General features: G+C 30.8%; 3 protein-coding genes across 3 annotated transcripts; 2 read left to right on the top strand and 1 right to left on the bottom strand.

Moving 5' to 3' along the window:
* The first annotated feature begins 6,273 nt into the window (after positions 1-6,273).
* LOC146952852 (uncharacterized) lies at positions 6,274-9,976 on the top strand. Its single transcript, XM_085740497.1, has 2 exons — positions 6,274-9,723; positions 9,959-9,976. The coding sequence occupies exons 1-2, from the start codon at positions 6,274-6,276 to the stop codon at positions 9,974-9,976; spliced, it is 3,468 nt and encodes a 1,155-aa protein (XP_085596623.1).
* On the top strand, positions 9,948-11,404 carry LOC146952851 (uncharacterized). The gene has a single exon (XM_085740485.1). It carries the CDS (start codon positions 10,061-10,063, stop codon positions 11,402-11,404), a length of 1,344 nt encoding a protein of 447 aa, XP_085596611.1. The 5' UTR covers positions 9,948-10,060.
* A 584-nt stretch (positions 11,405-11,988) lies between these two features.
* LOC146952850 (metal-nicotianamine transporter YSL3-like) lies at positions 11,989-16,767 on the bottom strand. The gene is made up of 8 exons (XM_085706651.1): positions 16,453-16,767; positions 15,590-15,977; positions 15,096-15,268; positions 14,609-14,706; positions 14,379-14,513; positions 14,017-14,206; positions 13,796-13,910; positions 11,989-13,385 (listed from the first exon to the last, which is right to left on the bottom strand). Exons 2-8 carry the CDS (start codon positions 15,960-15,962, stop codon positions 12,448-12,450), a joined length of 2,022 nt encoding a protein of 673 aa, XP_085562777.1. The 5' UTR covers positions 15,963-15,977; positions 16,453-16,767; the 3' UTR covers positions 11,989-12,447.
* Positions 16,768-17,728: the final 961 nt, after the last annotated feature.

The raw sequence follows: 17,728 nt of genomic DNA, 5'->3' as shown, positions 1-17,728 counted from the left end.
AATTACAAAGGAAAATGAAAAAAGTTGTAGTTAGGATAGGAAAATGTAGTTTTGAATAGAAAATATATACTCCCTCCGTTTTACAATACTTGTCCATTTTGTAGAATAATTTTGTTTCACTTTACTTGTCACTTTCAAGTTTCAATGCAAAATTAATTATTGGTTTATCAATAATACCCTTACCTATTTATTGTAGATACAGAAATAATAGAATGAAATAATAAATGAGTAAGAGCATTATAGAAAAACACAAAGAATTTCATAATAAATGACAACATTTATTTGATTCCTTGATATGTGTAATTTCTTCAAAAATGGACAAGTATTATGAAACGAAGGGAGTATTTTTTTTTCTCTGTGAAAGGATCTCTTTTACATATTTTGATTAATAGATTCTTTTTTTTATATGATATGGAGTAGCATACAATTTTTTGGGTCCAAAAACAATTTTTTTGGGAATTACTGGGAAAGTACGAATATCATACAATTTGTACTAAATTTGAACATTAAATAGATTACTGTTTTTCTATTAAATATTTTTTATATGATACATCTAGAAAAATATTTTTTACATAATTTTTTATACGATCCTTCTAGATTAATGGTTGTACAAAAAATAAATAAAGATTTTCAAATCAACACAAATATCATAAAATATGTGATATGAATTTTTGAATTTGAAAATACGTGATGTGAATAACATAAAATGTTGTGTTGAATTATTTTTTGCAAGCACAAACACAACACACACAAAATGTTAAATTATTATAAACTCACAAATATAAGTGAAAGTGCCGGAATTCGAACTCCGATCATAACGTCTGATTTAATAATTTCGACATCTTTATCAACTGAGTTAGGATTTATGGACATAAAATTGTGTATTTAACTATGATGAAATACAATAGTAAAATAAAAGATGCTATACCTCTTCTCCATTTCACATATTTAGGCAATATATCTCGCATAATTATAAGATCATTTAAAAAAAATAGTTGTCCATAAATATAAGATCATATATAAATTTTTAGATTCATCTTATTATTTCTCTTTCAAATATACATTTTATTAATACTATAAATTCATCTTGAAATTTGAAAAGTTAACATTGGATGCATTTATACATAAAGGGTAATTTGGTAATAACATACACATTCAAGATAAATTTATTACTTCGACTACATTTCTTAGACCATCTACAACAGAGCAGTCCATTTTTGGTGCTTAAGTGGGTTATGCATGTACACGTCATCTATTTTATAATTTTCAATGATATTACTTAATAATCACCCAATTTCTCCAACCCAGCACTTCACAAAAAAGCTACTAAATAGGTCATATAAATAACTCAATGTCGTTGTATTTCAACAAAGTTTCCTGATTTGTGCACAATTTATTACGTATGACCCACGAAAATTAAAGCGAAAGAGGGTGCTTACATAACCACCGTTCTCTATAAGCACCAAACATTTTCTCTCCACAATGGAGGTGCTTATTTATTCTGGTGCTAATTAAGGGAAACACCCACCAATGTAGATGCTCTTAGTGTCAGAGTTTTTGTGTTAAATAGTCTTATAAAAAGGGACAGAGGAAGTGTTATGTATAGGGGTGGTTTAACTCTAATTCCTTCCCAATATAAATAATTGTGATTTGTCGTGCAACCGCAACTCAGTTGATAGTTGCAAGAACAATTATATAGAGAGATGTGGTTCAAATCCCGACTCCATATTTAAAACAACAATGTGCTTGGCAAGATCCAATCGACATAATTTCCCCAATGCCATGCTATTAGCTGTGGAGGCCAACAACTCAATAGTTAAATCAACTTGAACATAGCACGTAAGTGCCACATGGCTAAAGAAAATACTCGTGCCATTGCCACATAATTGTCTCATAACTCTATTCAATAATATATATTGATATTTTTTAGCACACCTAAATTAACATCGATGAGAATCGAACCTGAAACTTTAAAGAAGAGTACACTTTTAGATCCCAAATCAATGCAACAATAGATATTAAAATTAAGGAAAATGTTAACTTGTGCCCTTAAGGCACAAGATAAGGAATCCAACATAATAACTTTTTGTTGAAATGTGTGCATTCAATTTACTTTTTGAATTTATAATAATTAAAATGCACAAAATTTAAGAGAACATTTCTACTTTTGGGTTCCTTATCTTGTGCCCTAAGGGCACAAGTTAACATGACCCTAAAATTAATGATAAAAAACATTTGGAAGACCACAAATTGAAGAAATTTCATAGAGAGATGAAAAACGAAATGTTTTTATATGATATAATTTCTTTTAAATACGCGATGAATCATAAAAAAAACTTAATATTTTTTATATGATCTATTAAGTTTTTTTTTTTTTTTAATATGAGATATAACATAAAATCTCCAAGTAATTACAAAAATAATGGAATAGGTAATATCTTTAAGAGTAAATTACACTCCCCTCCCCTCAAAGATGCTTGAATTACACTCCCCTCCCCTCCCCTCTTATGTTAAAATATACACTCCCCTCCCTTGAAAAATAAAATTAATACTCCCCTCCCCTATAAGATGTTTGAATTACAACTCACTCCCTTAATAATTAAATATAGACTACACTTTAATCTATTTTAACATAAATAAATATTTTTGTAATATATTATTAATTTTGAATCACCATTTAAAAAATATAAATTCATTTCTTTATAATCTAAATGTTAATGACAATTAAATTTAATTATTTTGTTATTAATTTTATAATTTAGAGTATAAAATTCTCTTTTAAATAACCATACTTAATCGACTTTAGTAATGTTTCACATATTTTAATTTTATTTTGGGTTGTTTCATATTTTATAATAGGGTTTAAAACTATATTTTAATGAAATTGTGAATAAAAAATAGAGAAAGGTATGTATTCAAAATTTGATTATATTAATATGAACCCGCAATGCTATTTTTCTTTAAAGTGTGGTAGATTATTTTTTTTGCTAGATTATTAGAAATTAAAAAAAAAATATTGAGGGACTAAAGCGTAGATTTTAACTTAAGAGGGGAGGAGAATGTAATTCAAGCTTCTCTTAAGGGAGGGGAATGAAATATTTTCTAATATGTTTTGAATAAGAGGGGAGGGAATTGTATATTTTAACATAAGAGGGGAAGGGAGTGTAATTCAAGCATCTTGAGAGGAGGGGAGTGTAATTTACTCTATCTTTAAATAGACTCTTGTGAAGGAAAAAAACACATAGAAGTTTTTGTGTATCACACTCTTGTGCAATCTGAATTACACAAATCATCAGAAACAAATTCATTCATTCATAATTTTTTTTTAGGTACGAATTAAACCAAATCCAAAATAAAAAACAAACATTCATCATTTAGATTAAACCAAAATAAAAAAATAAAAAAAAAAAAAACATAAAAGTTACGGTGCTATGAAGGGGCTTCTCATTCATGGAAGCCTATATCTAGTGGCAAGGAGTGTCTAATCCTGAATCATCAAAAGAAAAACATGTAGGTCTTTGTATGTCCGACCATTTGGCCACCCATCCTCCACCATGGTCCTGAAACTAGCGATGATCTGAATCCATAGACACGACTTAAACTTGAAAGAGTTTTTACAAGAAAAGGGCAATCTAGTGCCTTAAAGCTATGTGACTTTTATCAATATTTTTATGTTTTTAGTCCTTGTAAAATTACAAGCTTGCAAGTTTAGTCCCTGTAAATTTTTTATTCACTTTTAGTCCCTATTTATATTTTATAGGGACTATTTTGGAGGACTAAAAGCGTCCATTTTTTTGTAAAAAGTTTTTAAAATAGAAATTATTCTTACAAACTACAATATCATAGAAGACTAAAATTACCATTAAAATTTTATAGGGACTAAACTTAAAAACTTGTGATTTTGTAAGGACTAAAAACATATTTAACCCTTAATTTCTTTATGTCATATTTCACGTCTTATGATTTTTAAACCATGTTGCCACAACAAGTACCACTTGTACCTAGAGGAAAATTAAGGTTTTGACAATTTCAAATGCAAAACAAAGTTTGGCGTTTGAGCATACACTCACCATATTATTAAGTAACAAACCATCATCATGATCCACCGAATGACTTATGTCTTTTGTTCCTTTCCTTTGCTTGCAGTTCATTAAAAGACACTTCAAGTCCTTCAGGAGATAGCATTCAGCTAGTTAAATCTCTATCTATCCATTTCTATTCCTTTAATCCTTTTTTTTTTATGGTGAAGAAGTATGTCTCAATGTAGTTACTCTTTGTGCTGCATAAAAGTCATGGTAGGCAGTTTATAGGGATAGCTTTGCAGATAATGTCAAACTTTTGAACCTTTAGAGAGTGAATAATATAAATTCACAACAATATTGTGAAGAATAGTAGATGTCAGAAATTCTTGATTTTGCTGTTGGCCATGTATTGAGATGAGGGAAAAGGTCATAGGATATATGGTTTAATTTTCTTTAGAGAAATTACACTCACCTGTTTTGAGCTTTGATGAATGGTTATACAAGGTAGGCTTAAACAATTGTATGCTTAGGGAATCAGTTTTTATTGTAAGATTTTAGTATTACCTTGTCAAGTACTAACTTATAAATGCGCATAGATTGTTATATATATATATATATCAAGATAATTTAATTAAAAATAGAGATTTGGTTGAATATCCAACCAATTTAGATCAATTAAACAAATGGACCATTCCTTCTGTGTCACCTAAGCAAATTTATAGCTTTGGCAGATTTGATATATTATCTCGTATGGCTGTTAAAACTATTGAACAAAATATTCAAGTGTCTGATGAAAATAAGGAAATTAATCTAATCAGAGAAAAAGATTTAAAATCTTACAAAAATTATAATTACATCCATATTGGACTAATTCAGGTAGCTTTTAAACCTTTAACTTTGCTAGGTCTAAACGCTAGCCTAATGGCTTATGTTAGAGATGGAAGAAGTAAAGATTTTAAATCCTCTCTAGCAGCTTTAATTGAAACTAGTCTTTGTCATGGACCAGTTTATTTTGATATTTTTCCTAATATAACCTTGTCTATGACTGATAAAAATCTTTATGATGCTATGCAATTAAAAATTCACACTAATGGATATAATTTTAAACCAGGTAGTGAAATTATGGCTATCTGTTACAGAGTTCATTATAAAGTTTTAAATACCTTAAATCCTAGGGTTAAAACTGATAATATTAGTTTTCCTGGAAAAACAACGTTAGTTCAGACAAATCTTCTGACTTCTAATATTGCTACTAATAGAATGATTAGATGGGATGAAATAACTTTCCCTGAGACTTGGGATCTTCAACAAGAGGTTGAACCCGAACCTATCCTTAATAAGGATATAGATCAAATAATTCAAACCACTGAAGGGGATATAGAAGTAAAATTTAATCCTCGTCGTAGTTTAACAATTCCTAAAAGTCTATCTTCAATTCCTAGAAGTTTATCTTCTAGATATGATAATAATGATTTTCATACCGCACCTAGTAATATGTCGAGAGCATCCTCTTCTCAAATAAAAGAAGAATTAGAATCTGTTGAGAATATAATTATTAGTGAAAATAAAATTCCTCAAGGTATTTATAGTCAACATACCACAAGTAGGACATCACCTACTCAATCTGAGATAAGTTATCATCTCCCACAACAATAATGTTTTTATGGATTGTACACCAGGAAGTGATTTTAGAAAACTTATCAATGATGAGTTTGAAATGCCTAGATATAATGAATTTAGAAAATGGTTTTTCAAAACCTTTCAACCCTGGGAATTAGCCCAGATAAAACAAGATTTTTATAATGATCTTAGTATCAAAAGGGACTATATTCCTTTTGTTAAATGGTTTCTAAATTATTTTTTAGAAAAAATGAATAACGAGATTTTAGTCTTAAAATCAAGATCTTGGAATTTATCTAATGGAGAAATTGTTGAATCTATTTTTCCTCTTGAGCAATGTACAAATTTAGGACAAAACGTTGAGTCCACTGCCTATATTTGTAAAAAAATTAGTGATAATCAAATTACTCTTCAAGATTTGAATCCTATAATTAGATCTCAAAACTATGCGAATGCTTTTCTTACTCGCTTAGGAGATCAACTTATTTCTATGGAAAAAGAATTAATTAATTTAAAAAATCTTTTTGAAAAACACATAACAGATAATAAATCTGTTGATGTTTCTAGTTCTTCGACATCTTTGATTGAAACCCCTATGGTTCAACCACCTATTAATATAGAAGGTTTTAAAATGGATAATGATTCAGATGAATTTGTTAAAATACTTGAACAAAAACTTAATCAGCTTAAACTTAGCACTATATCTGAAAAAGAAATTTCTGATGCTTCCAGTAATACTGAGAGCAACGATAATGAGAGTGAAATTGGAAATATAGACCAATTAACTGCTATGTTTAAAGATCAAGACATAGATGTTGCTGAATTAAACCCTATTTACAACTCTAGATCTGTAGAGCAATATTATTATAAAAGGCCCACACCGCAAGATGTTCTTTTTGAAGAAAAAGACTTTTATCAAACTTCTTATTCTGGAAAATCCATTTATGAATGGAATATAGATGGTTTAAATGAGAAACAAATTATTGATGTTATACATCGTATGATTATGTATTCCACTGTTTGTAAACAACAGGGAAACCCTGATAGATCTATAGCCCAATTTATTATAACTGGGTTTGTTGGACAACTTAGAGGTTGGTGGGACCATTATCTTAATGAAGATCAAAGACTAGAGGTTATAAACCATAAGAAAACAATTGTTAAAGTAGAAGGTCCCAGTAATACTACTTTAAAAACTGAAGAAGAAGACGCCGTCTACACTCTGGGCCTTGCTATTCTTCATCATTTTGTAGGAGCTAATGTTCCTATAGCTGAAAAATTAAATACTCTTCTTCAAAATTTGAGATGTCCATCTTTAACTCACTTTAGATGGTATAAAGACACTTTTTTATCAAGAGTTTTTCAAATAAAAAACCCCAATGCCGATCATTGGAAATCAAAATTTATTGATGGTCTTCCTTATTTATTTGCTGAAAGGATTAGACAATCCTTAAGAAATAAAAATGACGGGGTAAATATTAACTACCCAAACTTAACTTATGGCCAAATTATTGGGACATGTATCAATGAAGGATTAACTTTATGTAACGACTTAAAATTGAAAAATCAATTGAAAAAACAAAAATTAACAGAAAAACACCAATTAGGTGAATTCTGTGAACAATTTGCTTTTGATCTAGGAAACCCTCCTAATAAAGGTAAGGAGAAAGACAAGATTTCTGGTAAGAAAACCCATAGAAATAATAAAGAAGTCTATAAATCTGCTAATAAGAAGAGACATAAACATAGAAAGAATTTTTCTAGAAATAAATTTAAAGATAAGAGTCCTAATAAGGATAATAGAAAAAGAAAAGCCAAAAATTTGGGTGTAACTTGCCATAAATGTGGCAAAGTGGGCCATTATGCCAACCAATGTTGGACGAAAAAGGCTCTAAACGAGATTGAAGATAATAATCTTCGCCTTCAATTAGAAAAGGTTCTTCTTATTAATAGTGATAGTGAACATAGTGCTAATCTTTCCTCAGATAATGATATTGAGGTTATTAATGAATCGTCTTCTGATTCTGATAATTCCAGTAGCAATGATGATTGCCAATGTGATTATTGGAAAGCTATTGTTGAAATGAATGGATTAAATGTTCTTACTAAAGAACAAGATGAAACTCTAAAGGTTTTAGAATCAATTCCGGATGATAATCTGAGAAGGAAGATGATGGAATACCTTATAAAGGAAAATTCTAAAAAAGAAACGCCTCTAATTATAGAAGCGCCTTATCAATTAAGTGAAGTCTTATCCAGATTTCATCAATCCAATATTAAAGAAAGTCCTGTTTCTACTAATGATTTAAAGAGAGAAATAAATCTCTTAAAAACTGAAATTATTCAGATTAAAAGAGACAATAATATATTATCTCAAAGAATTAGTGTGTTAGAAAAGGGTAAAAACACTAATATTTCTATAGAAGAAATTGCTTCTACCTCTGATGATAACCATGAAAAGGGTTATTTAAACCTTTTAGAAAGAGTAACTTCACAAAAATGGTTTGTTAAAATTACTCTTGTTATTAATAAAGAATTTATTCTTGAAGACGAAATCGCTTTAATAGATAGTGGTGCAGATTTAAATTGTATCCAAGAGGGAATTATCCCGACCAAATATTTTGAGAAAACTACTCAGTCTATTTCTCATGCTGGAGGTAATAAACTCCAGGTTAAGTATAAATTAACTAACACTTATGTTTGTAATAAAAATGTGTGTTTACCAACTCATTTCATTTTAATAAAAAATTTAACACATAGGATTATATTAGGCACTCCTTTTTTAAATGCTATTATGCCTATTAATAATATTGATCAAAAGGGAATTACTACCTTTTTAAAGAATAAGAAAGTAGTGTTTGAATTCATTACGGATCCTCAAACTAAAATGTTAAACGAAGTAAAAGATATTTTACTTAAAAAGGAAAAACAATTATGTTTTTTAAAAGAAGAAATTAACTTTAGAAACCTTAACGATCAACTTAATAAAGATGAGATTAAAAGGCAAATTAAGACTATTGAAAACCAATTTCAAAATGAAGTTTGTAGTGATCTCCCTAATGCTTTTTGGGAAAGAAAACGACATGTTATAACTTTACCTTATGTTGATGATTTTAATGAAAACCAAATCCCAACTAAGGCTAGACCTGCCCAAATGAATCAAGATTATCTTGATCTTTGTCAAAAGGAAATCCAAACCCTTTTAGATAAAGGATTGATTAGAAAATCCAAATCTCCTTGGAGTTGTACAGCTTTTTACGTTAATAACGCCGCTGAGAAAGAACGTGGAGTTCCTAGATTGGTTATAAATTATAAACCTCTTAATAAAGCTTTAAAATGGATCAGATATCCTATCCCTAATAAAAAAGATTTATTAGATAGATTAAATAATGCTTTGATCTTTTCTAAATTTGATATGAAATCTGGATATTGGCAGATACAAATTGCTGAAGAAGATAGATATAAAACTGCCTTTACTACTCCTTTTGGACAGTATGAATGGATTGTCCTTCCTTTTGGGCTTAAAAATGCCCCTTCTGAATTTCAAAAAATTATGAATGACATTTTTAATGCATATTCTGAATTCATAATTGTTTATATTGATGATGTTTTGATATTCTCTAAAAACATAGATCAACATATGAAGCATTTGAAAATATTCAAGGATATTATAAAAAGAAGTGGGTTAGTTATATCTGCTCCTAAAATGAAACTTTTTCAAACAAAAGTTAGATTTTTAGGACATGAAATTTATAATGGAACAATTATTCCAATTCAAAGAAGTATTGAATTTGCTTCTAAATTTCCAGATATTATTATTGATAAGAAACAATTACAAAGATTTCTTGGAAGCCTGAATTATATTTCAGACTATTATAAAGATTTTGCTAAAGACACATCTATTTTATATAATAGACTTAAAAATAATCCTAAACCTTGGACAAACAAGCACACTGAGGCTGTCCAAAGAATTAAATCTAAGGTAAAATGTCTTCCTTGTCTTTCTTTGGCCAATCCAAATTATTTCAAAATAGTTGAAACTGATGCATCCGATATTGGATATGGTGGCATTCTTAAACAGGTTATACCTGAAAATAATAAGGAAGTTCTAATAAGATTTAATTCGGGTAAATGGAATCCGACCCAAGCAAAGTATTCAACAATTAAAAAAGAAATGCTTGCTATTATTAAATGCATTTCAAAATTTCAAAGCGATTTATTAAATCAAAAATTCTTATTAAGAATTGATTGCAGTTCTGCTAAACAAATAATAGAAAAAGACGTTAAGAATCTTGTTTCTAAGCAAATATTTGCAGGATGGCAATCTCAGTTAGCTGTGTTTGAATTTGATATTCAATTTATTAAAGGAGAAAATAATTCTCTTGCTGATTATTTGACCCGTGATTTTTTACAGGGAAATGACAACCCCTAATAGGGGAAAAGGAAGAGGCTGTGGCCCAGGAGGCTATGGTAGGGGTAGAGGTAATAATATATTGCCTTACCATGAATTGAACACTCCCCTAATAGGGGATTGGACTACAATTTCTTACAACAAAGGTAAAGCATCATTTACCACTCAGAAAAAAGAAGAAGCATCTTCTTCACAGACTTCTAACAAGATAATATCTTATAAAGAAGCAGCCAATTCTGAAGAACAGATTTCGGAATATTTCGAAAATCCTGTTACTGAAAATGTTTTTCATATTGAAAAAGAAGATATTGAATTAGCCAATAATGACGGCTGGTATATTAGAACTAGATACCTCGAATCAAGGGATTATCCTGGTCTAACTGGAAAATCTAGACCTCATTTAGAATTTCTTCTAATATTCACAGAATCTGTGACAATCACTCATTATTATCATAATAATGATCCAAAAATTTTTATAAATTTTAGCAAATGTCATATTACAAAAATTTTGTCTCCAAAAGAATGGGGATTAGATCCCAATAAAGAAAAAGCTATTAAAATAGCTGAAGATAAAATTATCTCCTTTAATTACTGGGACTATGTCCAAGCTTTTACACAAGCTTTTTATTACCAGAATCCAAAGAATAAGCATTCTTGGTTTTTCTCAATAAACCCCCAAATTGTCACTAAATCCATACCAAATTGGTTTTGTAAATGGTGGACAAAATTTGGTCCTATAACAAATGAAATATTACCAGAAAATTTGCCAGAACTATATAAAGATTGGTGTGACAATAGTCCCCTTATCACAAGAATTAAGCCAGATGAATTAATCACAGGACAAAGTCCAATGATGTTCTTCATCAAATTCCAGATACCTTGGATATGGAGATGGTCACTAAAAGTGGCTAGAGATAATTTAAATATTCCAATTCTTCAAAGAATATTCTTTTACAAATGGTGGTCTAAGATGAGCCCTGAAGATGTTAAATCTTTGATCAATAACGTTGAAAAGGCCATTAAAGAAGATAAAATCAATAAGGATAAAGAACAAAGTTCTCAACCAAATCCTTTAATTCAGATGAAGAATTACTTCCAAAGGAAATATCCCAGTGAAACCGAAAATCAAATAATTGTCAGAACTATGGAGTATATGAAACAACAATTTTGTTCCACTTTCTCGACGACTCAAAAGGATGATACAATGTCAACATCCTCTCAAGGATCTTTTGATTCTAATTTGGCCGGAGAATCTCAGCCGGATTATGAACCTACTACAGAAGATATCTTCGATGCCATGATCTACCCCGTTGGATCTAGAGGACAAAAAGACAAAGAGCCAATGAATTAATTAAATTAATAAAGATTCCTTTCTAAAGGATACTATTGCACATGGCCGACAATTCAAAAGCCATCAACAATTGCTTTTCTTTTAGTTTTTGTATTTTTATGCTTTTGTCATTTTTGATGTGAACGATGGGGCCCACATAGCGCACCCGGCATCAATAATTGACCCTTTTATCATTTTTCTTTGTCGTTTGTAATTATTGTTGCTTACCAGATACCGATTGTAACAGTCTAGTTTTACTGATTCAAATAGTGAATCATTTCCCTCTATATATAGAGGTTTTTTGTGCTTCATCAAGCACGCTTCTCTTCTGCACTCTTGTAAGTTTACGCTCGTTGTAAAATATTATCATAGATAAAATCCTTTGTCTTCATAACTCTGCTCCTGAATTCTTTTGCTTACTTCAGTTCTATAACTCCTTTAAAGGTTAGTCTATCTTTTTATTTATATCTTCTGACATAATATATGTCTAGCTAAATTAAAATAAGTTATGGTGAGTTAAACACCATGATTCTAGTTCCATTTAATCTACAAAATACACGAATGATATATATATATATATATATATATATATATATATATATATATATATATATATATGCACTGTTGAATTTCATAAATTAAAGTTATAGGAATAGTTTTTATTGTTTCTAAGATCAATATAATTGCTTTTGTAAAACAAAATCAATAAAATTGAGAAAACAACTATTTACACCAATCTGATGTCACTTTTTTTTCTAAACGACAAAATGTCAGTATGTTAGTCTTTTTCTCCTAATCAAGACTTGAATCATGGACCTTGAACTCCTCAACTCCTTTAATCCCTCAGCTCAAATCAGTTGAACTATCTAACCTCCGACATCTTTGCACTTATTGTCCCCAAGTCATCTCAAATAAGAACTAAATTCTTCTTTGACTAAGATTTTTTTAAACTACTCAAAAAGAAAGAAGAAAGAAAAGATCTTTATGAACTAAAGTACTAAGAAATAGTGACACCTAAATTTGACTACACCTATTTCCTCTAAAGATCAGCAAGAGAACTTCTTCTAATTATTTGCAAAGAAGTTCATACAAATTGGTGGATGAACCTTAAACCAAGCAAGAAGAGATGAAGGAAGAACCCATATCCCATCTCCACAAATCAAACCAGAAGCCACAGCTGGAATCATCAAACCTGCCTCCTTTTTTTTCATCCAACTCCAAACAAAAACTACCAAACTCCCCACACACATGTCAATGGCAAAGTAAGCACCTACGACAAAAGGTACAGCCATTGCCATTGGAAGTGGGACCCACTTCCCTATATTTTTAGGGTTCAAATCTCTCAACAGGTTGGCCATCAAAGCAAATGCAAAAAACCCACAACAGAATTGCAAGCAATGGCTTGGTAGTGCTGAAAAGCCTTCAACCCCAAAAATTGCCATGTTTCTATAGATGATAGCATATGGTGCTTTGTATTCACCATTAGGGTTTCCAACATCATATGTATTGTAGAAAATAAAGAATGTGAGTGGTCCCACAACACAACCTATTGCTGTACCGATTGCTTGTGTCGCAAGCATTGATCTCGGTGAAGTTAGAGTTAAATAACCAGTTCTGAAATCATGCATTAAATCAGATGAAGTTGAAGCTAGAGATTTTATTAGTCCACATGCTACAAGTCCAGAAACAACACCATTACTTTTTCCTCCTAGGGCTGCAAGAATGAAAAGTGCTACTTTTCCATAGTTATAGGACATGTTCATGTCGGTTAAGCCGGCACCATAAGCATTGCAGAAACCAAGAATTGGTGCTAGGAGATAAGCAACCACCACAAAGTACCACTTCACTTGTGGGAACATTAAAGGGATAACAATGATGGATATTACAGTGAGCACTGCATACCCTACACATGCTAACCATATTGGAATGCTTTCTTTTATAAATAATTCATCGCGTGTAAGATCATCAAGAGTCTGGTTCTGGCTATCATCTGCAACTGAAGCTGTAGTGAAAAAATATGTATATTAGATTCAGTGTTGTCAAATAAGTAGAGAACTAGCCGTATGAGGTATAACATAGAACAACTATTCATATACTAATTTCATCGGAAATAAATCAATTACTTCTTCTATTGATATGGAAGTATTGTGTATTTGAATATATGTGTATAGAGTGGTAATTAGCAAGGCAAGCAAGCATATATTAAAACCTAAACTTAGATTTATCGATTGCGAATGGCAGAAAGCAAAAAAGACGCAATAAAAACACCATGGGGCTGCCATGTTTCATGAATTGGCCATGGTGGTTATCACAAAGTATGTCAGCGCAATCCGCCATGGCCGATGAAACTGTCAAACATAAAAATTACATAACCCATGAACTGCAAAAAGTGATAAAAGGTCATGTATTTACCTGCATCGTGATCCCTCTTTTTCATGCAGGCCTGAAAATTTAAGGCACTAAAATATATAATTTTGATAAAATTGTAGAGTCCATCTCCAAGGATTAATGCAATGGAAATAAAAACCTGCATCATGAAAATTAAGGAAAGTTAAGGCTTAAAATGAAAAAATCACAACTCAAATCAAAGTAATTCTATTAGCGTGTCCTTCGATTTTTGTTCATTCAAATACCTTATAACCATTAAGACTCTTCATGCTACTCTCTGGTAAACTTTCAGGGAACCAATTTCCTTTTAGTACTCTGATCAATGGCCACATAATGCCCCATGAAACCACAGCACCAAAAAGTAATGATAAATTTACAAGATGAGAACAGATCATTCCTGCTCCAACATATGTCATGCTGAAATCAAAGTAAAATCTGCAAAAAAATATCAAACACTCGTCAGATTTATAAAACTAAAAAGAGAGTTAAAGCAATTGAAATTAAAGGACAGGTTCAAACTCTGTCTACGGGGACAATACTAACATAGCAACTAATATACTAACATTTACTTATTAAAAAAAGAGAGAAATGGAATCAAAGCACACACGTGTTTTTCCACGCTTTCAACCCGAAAGTAGGAAACTGAGCAAATCCGCATTGGCCATCACCAGCATAGAACCATTGGAAGAAAGACCAAAGCAAACTGAATGAGAAGAACTGCGTGAAACCCTTAACCTGCTTCCTGTGAAAGATGCCAAGTTAGTTTTTATATGTTTTCATCTTGATATAACAAATAGAGTACAAATAACATAAACATAGTTGGTTTCATAACCATACTTGGCCATGACATTTCCTTTAGGAGTATGGAATCCATTAATAAGAACACCTGTAGCAGTTCCACTTGGATAAGGTAATTTAGAGTCTATTATCATCATCTGTTATATAACATAGCAAGCAAATATTCAAGTTAGTCTAAATCCAATTCTTCTTAAAATAAAGACTTCCATGACTTCTACATTAGTATATTACTTAAACTTCAAGAATAACCAAATGTACTCAGTTAATCAAGTGAAAAGCATAAAAAGCAATTCATATGGAAAATGGATCTGATTTCGTCAAAATTTTCTCCGATCACTATACAAGTCATTGGATGAAGATTAAATGGTTCATATTCTGAGTGTGTATTTTAAATCTGATTTGGTGGTCAGAATATGAACAGTTTAACCTTCATGCAATGGCAGAGATGTAGTGATTGTAGGAAATTTTGACTGTAGTGTCGTCAATCGTAGTGCCGCAAAAATCCAGAATCATTCATAAGCAATACCTTTCTAAAGGGAATTAATGCTGTTAGCCCAACAAAGTAAGAAACAAAGAGAAAACCAGTCATCCAGCCAATTTCAGGCTCCTTGGTGTCAGGAGTATTCCCCGGTGTACCAGCCCCCCCAACTCGCTCATATGTCCTTCTAGTTAAAGCCAAAAGGTAAGATCCAAAACCACCTATAAATAAACAAGTAAAGTTTAGAAAACTATAAATACACACACTTTCAATTCTTCATTTATACATACAAAATAGAAATTGGTTTGACTCAAGTGGTTAATGAGTTTCACTGAAGGTTTAATTGATCGGGAGTAACTGAGGTCGAACCCTGGACTAATCCTGACAAGAGTTTACTTATCTCCTGACCGAACTCTGGATTACCAGGGCTCCATTCCCCTAGGAACTGGAGGATTAAAAGCAATCTTCTTTTTCGAAAATAATTCATTTTTAACTGTAAACAAAGACATTGAATTGAAAAAAAAAAAAAAACAAAAACTCACCTCCAAAAGATGCACTGTAACATGCAACAGCACAAGTCTGAATTATGGTATTCTCCTGTCTAGTGAAAGGTGTTGAAACAATATTTGCTTTCTCAAGAATCTTAGTCCAAAGTTTGATGAACACAAAGCCAAGAAGTGCAACTGAAACATTGAGATTAGGGACTAAACCAGTTGTGAGGTTCAGTTTCATCACAATCACACTATAAACTATACCAATAAGAATGCTTGCTATTAGTCCTCTAACTGTGATCTGTTTCATCCACGGTGCTACTGTACTTGCATCTTCTAACTCATCTCCGACCTTTTCTATGTCATTTCTCTCCAAAATTTCAATCTCTTTAAGTTCTTGCTCTTCATTGCTTACATTGCCCATTGGAATTATCAAATCCTTCAAAGAAAGTAGATTAAATATTACGTTATAGCTAATTTGCAACTTATCACTTCTCTTCGCAATTCTTTTTTATAAAGCTAACAATCAGTTCCACTTGAAATCATCCAAACATATCAAAATCGATTCTACACCTCTAAAATTAAATTTGTCTCATCAAAAATTGGAACCAAGCATTCAAACATTTGAGTTTTGATTTTGAGACATTGACTTCCGCAATTAGTTTCTCACAACTCTTGTATAAGATTGAGTGCTTGTTTGGTATCATAATGAGTTTGGCAAAATCATCTGCGATTTTGAAAAAGCTACATTTTCTAGCTTTAACAAAATTATGGTGCCACCTTGATTTTATCCAATCCACCTTGATACCAAACATGCACCAACTCTAAATTCTAATAGCATAAGAAATGTAGGGTTAAGAAGAAGAAAGTTGTTGAAATATGAAACCTATTAAATATTAAAAACATCATGGTACCTTTGCAAAATGAACAAGAGAGTCTGATGAATGAAACTCGAAGAATGTGAGATAAGAATCTCACAAACCCACCAAAGGACAAGTTCTGAAACTCTTATCAAACCAAATATATATATATATATATATATATGTCAATCTGAAACGTGTGATTGCACGAGCATAGTAACATTTGCAGTACAATCCGACATTTATGTCAGCCATATAACAAAAGAAAAACAAAAGTACATTGCAAAAAATGAAACAACCTTTGCGTTGAAATGTCGTGCAATGTAGTAATAGGTAGTTCATGTGTTGTACTATTATTATGATAGAGACAGAATGTACTTGATACGAGGTTGTTTTGTTTCACATAGGTTCCAGGTTCCATCCGTTAATGTAGATGTAGTAATCTTTAAGGTAAATGTCGACATTTTTCTTAATAAATCTTAGATAATGTGAGAGAGTAACCTCTTTCGCTAAATATAGTATTTGGTGTGTGGCTGACACATTGCAATTAATTACAAAATGTAGTAAATGAGCAATGAATGTGATCATGTGAATGGAGGGAGAGAGTTGTAAATGGTCAACTAGTCATAAATCACATATATAGGACAATGAAAATAGTATTGATACCAGAAAATATGATAGGAAATGCAGTTTTTATTTTATTTCATTCATGGTGAATGGAAAAAGTAGTTTTTAATGACAGAATATATATATATATATTTTGAAAGGAGAAAATATATTTTCTTTGAAAGGATCTCTTTGATATTTTTTGATTGATGACATCTTTTTTTATATGATATGGAGACCTAAGGGTGTTTGTGGTGGGGTTTGATTTGATTTTGACGTTAAAAGTTATCTAAATTACAAGATAAAAAAAATGTGGTTTGGTTTGGTTCGGTTCGGTTGGTTTTTAAAATAAAAACCAAACCAAACTAAATCAAGGTGATTTGAATTGATTTGGTTGTTATGGCTTTTTGTGAGACAATATAATTTTTTGTTTCCAACATTAAAACTAAGATAAAAACAACTCATTTTCGATGTTATTTCCTTCAAAATAGACCAAATTAAAAACATGGACCAAAAAACATCCGAACAAATTATACGAATTGATTTCTAGTTTGAGCCGTTTTCATTTTTTGGTCATGTTGTTTGGATGTATTCTATAAAAACATGTTATTCTATAAAATTTGGTCCATGTCGTTCGGATCAATTTTTGACTCATCAACACATTATTTCCATCAACATCATCACCTTAAAACCCCAAAGCACCACCAACTTTGACCCAATATCT

The sequence above is a fragment of the Medicago sativa genome, chromosome 1, assembly GCF_051527215.1.
Source record: "Medicago sativa cultivar Bolivia chromosome 1, Bolivia_mono, whole genome shotgun sequence".
NCBI lineage: Eukaryota > Viridiplantae > Streptophyta > Magnoliopsida > Fabales > Fabaceae > Medicago > Medicago sativa.
Note: the sequence above shows the minus strand (reverse complement) of the source record. Positions and strands in the feature narration are given on the sequence as shown.

Bases quoted from the DNA above. Each gene is read 5' to 3' on its own strand.
- LOC146952852 (XM_085740497.1), top strand. From the start codon at position 6,274: ATGGATAATGATTCAGATGAATTTGTTAAAATACTTGAACAAAAACTT.
- LOC146952851 (XM_085740485.1), top strand. From the start codon at position 10,061: ATGACAACCCCTAATAGGGGAAAAGGAAGAGGCTGTGGCCCAGGAGGC.
- LOC146952850 (XM_085706651.1), bottom strand. From the start codon at position 15,962: ATGGGCAATGTAAGCAATGAAGAGCAAGAACTTAAAGAGATTGAAATT. The intron at 14,207-14,378 runs GTGTGTGCTTTG...ATTTTTTTGCAG, and splicing joins TTGAAAGCGTGGAAAAACAC to ATTTTACTTTGATTTCAGCA. The intron at 13,911-14,016 runs GTATTTGAATGA...TTCATGATGCAG, and splicing joins AGAGTCTTAATGGTTATAAG to GTTTTTATTTCCATTGCATT.